The sequence below is a fragment of the Girardinichthys multiradiatus genome, chromosome 4 (genome assembly GCF_021462225.1).
Source record: "Girardinichthys multiradiatus isolate DD_20200921_A chromosome 4, DD_fGirMul_XY1, whole genome shotgun sequence".
Taxonomy (NCBI): domain Eukaryota; kingdom Metazoa; phylum Chordata; class Actinopteri; order Cyprinodontiformes; family Goodeidae; genus Girardinichthys; species Girardinichthys multiradiatus.
This window is the reverse complement of record NC_061797.1, coordinates 16203555-16211030: the sequence shown is the minus strand read 5'-3', so window position 1 is coordinate 16211030 and position 7476 is coordinate 16203555. Positions and strand designations below refer to the sequence as shown.

At 44.4% G+C, this 7476-nt stretch overlaps 1 protein-coding gene across 1 annotated transcript; it reads right to left on the bottom strand.

The window, feature by feature from the left end:
• Positions 1-1522: 1522 nt before the first annotated feature.
• LOC124867136 lies at positions 1523-7476 on the bottom strand. The gene is made up of 5 exons (XM_047363418.1): positions 7162-7476; positions 6563-6719; positions 5886-6031; positions 4413-5717; positions 1523-2959 (listed from the first exon to the last, which is right to left on the bottom strand). The coding sequence occupies exons 1-5, from the start codon at positions 7474-7476 to the stop codon at positions 1523-1525; spliced, it is 3360 nt and encodes a 1119-aa protein (XP_047219374.1).

The window sequence follows — 7476 nt, the reverse complement described above, 5'->3', positions numbered from 1 at the left end:
TTATACAGTAATAGTGTACAGCAACATTTGTGCAGAGTATGGGCTACTGGTCCCCCAGTTAAAGTGGAAGACACCATTGAGAGTGATGGAGAACGATAAGGCTGATGTCCTGTGGAACTTCCAGATCTAGACTGATATACAGGTAACCAACAACCTTCTAGAAATCATGGTAATGGACAAAGCAGAAAAGAGAGTAGTAGTTATAGATGTAGCAATCACAACATCAAGAAGAACAAAGCTGACAAGCTTGAGAAACACCAAAGGTTCAAAGGGGAACTGGAGAAGTTGTGGAGAGTCAAGGCCCCAGTGATGCCATTGGTCATCAGTGGCAATGTTGCAACTGCGCTTTATGCAATGAATGTTAGGCCATAGGAAAGCCTGTTTATTGCTCCTAAAATTGTGGCCACATTTCTGCATTTTCTGGTGAAGCAGCTGAGTTGAGTTGGTGGTGATGAAAAACTTGTCAAATCCCATCTGCCAGTGACAAACATCATTTTCTGCTATTGACTCTTGGTTGGTGTGTTTTTATTATATTAGATTTTTGAAGTTAGAAGAAACATACTGGCAATTAAACATTTGATTCATTTAACAAGCAGGGGCCTCAGTATTGTGTGGGAGAACCGTACACAACCACAACAGCCTGACACCTCTTCTTCGTGCTGGTGTGGGATGATATACTGTTCTTCAACCAGTATTTGCCACAGGTCAGTCAATGTTCTTGTGTTCGTCACTCTGTTTTATGGGTTATTTCAAATTCATTGCTCCCTCAATCATAGAAAGACAACAAAGCACAATGTTAGAATGGCCCTTGGCAGCTGATTAAGGCAGGAGGCTTGAGGCAGAGAAAAGGTGCAGGCCCACTGAAGACATACAGGTACAAGACCCTGTTACACAAGTCACACATGGTCACAGCTACAGCCACCGTCAGTTTGTTAACCGGCAGTCTTTTATAGCTCCTCCCATTAACAGACCTACCATGACAGGCGAAACAAACATATACATTAACATACATACAACATAGCTAAAACATCACTTTATTTAACAAACATTATAACTAAACATCTCCAAAACAAGTCTCTACCTAGGCTTAAGTCATTAACACTAATGACTAACAGACACACAGTTTACTCCTCCCCTTCAATTTATAATGGTCTCTTCCGGAACCTTTAAAAGGTGCTCAGGCCCCCGGGGAATCTTTTAACCCAAACACCCTACAGAGGAAGAGACAGAGGTAAGTCATTTGTTTAACAATACACTGGAAAACAATTAATTCCAAAGACTGGTCACAATACTGGTATTTTATCCATTTGTTATGTTTGTTTACCAGGACAGGTCATCATCAGTACCAGCTGAGAAGAAGCTGCCTAAAACAGCCACAAACTAAGAATAAAATACTCCAATCTCTGTCACAGTGTAATTTGTTCTTTCAACAATATTCAAAACAGCATTTTAAGTGTTCCAGCATACGTAATGAAGCTATTCATTACATTCCCCCCCCCCCTCTTTTTAATAATACAGTACCTTAACCTTCAGGAATCCTAGGCAAGCAGTCAGCTACAGTGTTGGTCTTTCCCACCTTGTAGTGGACTGTGAAGTTATACGGTTGCAGGGCGAGGTACCATCCAGCAATCCGTGCGTTTGCGTCCTTCATCCGATGCAACCACTGGAGGGCCCGGTGGTCGGTTTCCAAAAAGAAATGCCTTCCCAGCAGGTAGTACCTCAATGATTCAATGGCCCACTTCATTGCTAGAAATTCTTTCTCCACCGTCGAATATCTGGTCTCCCGGTCCAGACGCTTGCGGCTCAGAAACACTAGCGGCTTCATCTCTCCATGATCCTCCTGCAATAAAACTGCCCCCAGACCCACTCCAGAAACATCTGTTTGCAGTGTAAAGGATTTCTCAAAATCTGGGGTGTGCAAAACAGACTCTATGCAGATGGCATTTTTAAGATCCTTAAATGCTCTGTCACATTCAGGAGTCCATTGAATCTTATTTGGTGACTTGCTCTTGGTGAGGTTGTTCAGCACAGCTGTACGCTCTGCAAACTTAGGAATAAACTTCCTGTACCATCCTACAAGGCCCAAGAAGCTTTTCACTCTCCTCTTGGTAGTAGGTACAGGAAAAGAATGAACAGCCTCCACCTTCCCCACCTGTGGTCTAATCTTGCCAAACCCAATGACATAGCCTAAATAGGCCACCTCTTTCTGGGCAATGGCACATTTCTGGGGATTAATGGTCAATCCAGCTTTTCTGATGCACCCCAACACTCGTCGTAAATGGAGCATGTGATCCTTCCAAGTTTGGCTAAACACAACCACATCATCCAAGTAGGCTGCTGAAAAATCTGACACCTCTCTCAAAACATGATTCATAAGTCTTTGGAAAGAGGCAGGTGCTCCCTGAAGACCAAATGGCATCACTTTGAAGTGGTACATACCAAATGGTGTCCTGAATGCCGTCAGCTTGCGTGCCTCTGGTGCTAGTGCCACCTGCCAGTATCCTTTACTCAAGTCCAGTGTAGTGATAAACTTGGCTCCTTCCACTCTCTCCAACAGATCATCAACTCTGGGCATAGGATATGGATCAAACTGAGACAAAGAATTCAGATACCGAAAGTCAATGCAAAATCTCAGTGAACCATCTTTTTTTGGTACAAGAACCACTGGACTACACCATTCACTTGTTGATATTTCAATGATACCAAGTTCCAACATAAAGTTGATCTCTTTCTTCAGTTCTGGCATCAGCCGCTCCGGAATCCGGTAGCTCTTCTGCCGCGCTGGAGCATTCTTCTTGAGGTAGATTTCATGTTGCACCAGGTCTGTAAAACCTGGAGTCTCTGTAAACAGCTCTGGATCCAAAAGAGATGAAACCTCCTCCTGCTGGGATGCTAAGAGATGAGACAGATCAACCCCACTGACCTGTGGGTCATTAGAGGGTAAAAACTTCTCATCCACCTTGTTGGGTTTATGATTATTGATTGATTAATCTTGATCAATAATTATAATTACAAATCATAACCTGACAAAATCAACCTCCTAACCAAAATCCTCATTTATGAATCGAGACCAGAGATGTTTCTGGTGTTGTAATTGTGGCTCAACGCCTCTGACAATTACAACCGTTAAATACTCCGTAATAATTAATAACTATTGCCAGAGATGTCACTGTTTAATCGACCGTTTCTGCCGAAACGTGTGGAACGTTAACCTTATTTTGACTGACAAATCACTTTCGCACACAATGAACACAAAACGCTCTCTCTTTATCTATGTGAATATTTATTAATTTTCACCTACTCAACATGCAAAATTCTACAAACACAGGGGTAACACATCTAAATAAGCAAAATTCAACAAACGGTAGTGGGTATGTATTGAATCAACCAGCAGTTTATGGCACTACAGACGAAGGAAATGAGAATATGAGTGGTGGTGTGGTAGCGAGTGGTGGGGGGTTGGAGCGCAGCTCCGACTGTCCTTTATGATCTTCTGATCATAAAACTTCCTCCTAACTGCTGAGCACAAAGGATTCTAACTTTTGGCGGCAAGCTAGCACAGTGAGATTGAAGACAAAGGGGAAATGGAGAATTTTACCATGAGGTCGTTTAACAGTCCAGTCTTACAACGCACCCGCGTTGACTCTCAGATAGTAAACACAAGCAGCTCTAGGACCGCGGCGGATCCCAATATCAACATAACACATCAAAGTTTCAATAAGCAAGGTTACATGCACATATCATTCAGAACACACGAGATCCTAACCAGCAATTCTGATCGCTTCTACAACCTCTGACCCTGCCCAGGCCTTCTAGTAAAGAAATAAAAGATTAAATAAAAGATGGGTTTTACTTGGTGAAGCCTCCTTCGGGACAGCGAGTGGGAGGAAAAAGGGGGGTTTGAGTGTTGCTGCGTGTCCGCAGTTACACCAAGAGAGCGGTCAGTCCTGTCCTTCGTTGCTTTTTGACGAAAGGGAAAAATAGGATCTGACCATCAGCAGTCGACTAGGGATGAAACACGATGGCGGTTCGTTTCCTCGAACTCCGTGTTTTAGTTACGTGTTAACTCACGTCTTTGATCGGCAAAGTGAAATCTCTGGCCTTCTTAGTCCAAAAACCTCAGTTATGAATTGTTCGTTGTCCAACGAGAGAGAGAAATAACTGGAAACTCCACGTGGGATTTTTGTTACTTCCAAGGACGCCCCAGTTGCGTGGCGACCCCGTCAAGATTGCCAGCCGGAAAGCAAGTTTTAAAATGCCCGCCTTCCTATATAGCGTCTTGTGACGTCCGACTTGAGACGCCCCGTCATAACAGTCGCGATGCCCGTCTGGGATACAAAATGGCCGCAAGCATCAGGAGGCCTGGTGTCTGTGCAAGTAGTCCAATATTCAGCAACAAGTGGTCCAACAACCTCCTCATCATTGACATCACAAACCAAGAGGTGCTGCACTGGCCTCTGGTGCATCTGGAATTCTTTCAACAAATTCACATGAAATGTCTGATGTTTTTTCACTCTGTCAGGCATAAACAGTTCATATGTGACCTTACCCACTTGTCGTGTCACTTCATATGGGCCATGCCACTTAGCAAGCAGCTTGTTATCTGATGTTGGTAGCAGCAATAGGACTTGTTGGCCTGGTTTCAGGACCCTTTCTCTGGATTTCTGGTCATACCATCTTTTCTGGGTCTGTTGTGCTGTTCTCATACACTCCTGTGCTAGCGCTGTCATCTCCTCCAACCTCTGCCGCATCTTGACCACATATGCCACAATGTTCTCTTCTGCAGATTCAGGATTTTCCCAGTAGTCTTTTAGGAGGTCTAATGGTCCTCTTACTTGCCGTCCATACAGCAGTTTAAAAGGTGAAAATCCTGTTGAAGCCTGCGGGACTTCTCTGTAGGCAAACAGCAAATAGGGTAACCACTGGTCCCAATCTGCTCCTGTAGTGGAAACAAACTTGCGCAGCATGTTCTTTAGAGTCTGATTGTATCTCTCAACAAGCCCGTCCATCTGGGGATGATATGGGGTGGTCTTAATTCCCTTCACTCCTAACAACTTATAGACTTGTTGCAAATATTTAGACATAAAGTTTGTTCCACAATCTGTCAAAACTTCTTTCGGTATTCCTACTCTTGAGAAAAGTTGAATCAAACAGTTTGCAACATTTCTGGCTTTTACGCACTTCAGGGGAAAAGCTTCAGGGTACCGAGTGGCATAATCGCATATCACTAAGATGTACTTGTTACCCATTGAGCTTCTCTCTAGGGGACCCACTACATCCATCCCTATTCTCTCAAATGGAGTACCAATAATCGGTAGGGGCAGAAGCTGGGCATGCGGAACCTTCCTTCCTGAAGTGAGCTGACATTTAACACAAGACTTACAGAAGTGTGATATCTGACTATACATCCCTGGCCACACAAATCTTCTGGCAATTCGACACAGTATTTTCTGAAATCCCATATGTCCAGCCCATGGAACTGTGTGTCCCAGATCCATTACTTTCTCTCTGAACTCTTGTGGCAATGCTAAGGACTCCACATCTCCCTTGCACTGATACAAAATTCCCCCTTTTACTACATAAGTAGCCTCATCAAGAAATCCTGGACTGCCCTGTGTGTTTCCTTCAACTTCTGTCACCTTCTCAAACCAACATTTCAAAGTTGGATCCTGCCTCTGAAGTTCACCTACATTTGCTGGAAGGTTAACATCTAGAAGCTGAGATGGTATAGAAACATTATCTGTTCACCTGGCTAAACCCCTCATCTTCTCTCTCCTTCTCTCAGCCTTGGATTTAGATGGTTTAACTGGCCCCATTTCCCATACTTCCTCAAAAAATGGTAGCTCCCTCAATGCATTTTGTACACTCTGAGCCCTTGTGGTTACCATGCTGTACCCCGTAGATGTTGCTTTAAGCTGGGACTCTATAGGTTGTGCTAACGGGGCATCCCTCCCTTCCGGTAGGACCACATTTCCTGGGCTTGCTACTGACTGTTCTCTGTGAGGGTGTAGTTCCGCTTGCTGGATGAGATCTGCAATAATGGGGACATCATTACCCAGAATAACTGCATATGGCAACTTTGAGGCAAGGGCTACTGACATGAAAAATGTGTGCCCTCCTGCAGTCAAATATATATCAGCCATTGGATATGCATGCTTATCTCCATGTATGCAACTTATGTGAGATTTCTCCTCAGTCCACTTTCCTCTAGGTACTAAGGAAAACAAAACCATGGTCTGAAATCCCCCCGTATCTAGCGAGGCCGTCTCACGCTGACCATTAACCAAAACTGGTACAGTATGAGCAGCATCCCGAAAACCATGTTTTGTCGGCCTGGGGACAGTGCAAAACAGGGATGGCTTAGAATGATTAGTAAGGGGGCAAGAGTACTGAGTATGACCCAGTCCATTACATAAATAGCATCTTATATCTCGCTTAACTGAACGAAAACGGGGATTCTTAGCAGCATCAAGCTGGTACTTACTAGAGGTAATCTGCCTACTACTTGAAAATCCCCTGTTCTCTGACTGACCACAACCCCGTCCATCCCCAGAGGACTTACTTTTGTGGGCAAAGTTGATGACCCGGGCAAAAGTACTGTGTTTTGTCCCTCGTCTCGCTGCTGTGAAGACCTCTGCGAGTTGTGCCGCATTCTCTGCTGTCTTTGGGTCATGCTCATGAAGCCACACTTCCAGCTCAGGGTTGACCATCCGCAGAAACTGTTCCAGGATCATTGTCTCTGAAATTTATTTCACGGTTGCCTTGTCTGGTTTAACCCACTTGGAAAACATGTCCTTGAGGCGCACATAAAGCTCTTGCGGAGTCTCCCCAGGAAAGATGTCCACAGAACGGAAACGTCGACGATAGGTTTCAGCTGTAATCTCATATTTTTGCAATATGGCTGCCTTCACCTTTTCATAATCTTCTGAGTCTGCAATATCCATTAAGACATAAGCATTCGTGCCTTACCAGTCAGTAGGGGAATAAGCCGGATAGCCCATTCATCTCTTGGCCATCGACAGACTTGAGCCATTCTTTCAAAAGTAGTCAACAAATGTTCAATATCATCATTAGGTGAAAGAGGATGCAATTTAGGTTCTCTGTGCATGCTGAGATCCCTCTCTGGTCTGATAGGATTGGTTGGTTGGCTTGTCCCCTCACCTGGATCACTGTCAGCTTGAGACCGCCATGCTCCAGACTCTTGCGGTTCACCTCTAGGGTCTTGCTGCATTTCATGAACTTGTAGCTGTATTTGCTGAAACTGGTGTTGCATACTTTTCCATTTTTGCTCTTGACGGGAGGCATCTTTTTCCATCTGCTGATCTCTTGCTGCCTGAGACCGAATGAGTGATTTAACCAAATCTGTAAGCTCCTCAATCTTCTCCTCAGGGTTGCTAGCTGCTGCGCCCTCCTGAGCACTCCATCATCAGGCTCCACCTGTTGGTCCTGCTTTTTCTTTTCTCTTTCTTTTGTCAT

Bases quoted from the DNA above. Each gene is read 5' to 3' on its own strand.
- LOC124867136 (XM_047363418.1), bottom strand. From the start codon at position 7,476: ATGACAAAAGAAAGAGAAAAGAAAAAGCAGGACCAACAGGTGGAGCCT. The intron at 6,720-7,161 runs GTGAGGGGACAA...ATCCTGGAACAG, and splicing joins TCAAGCTGACAGTGATCCAG to TTTCTGCGGATGGTCAACCC. The intron at 5,718-5,885 runs GTAACCACAAGG...ATACCATCTCAG, and splicing joins CATCTACGGGGTACAGCATG to CTTCTAGATGTTAACCTTCC.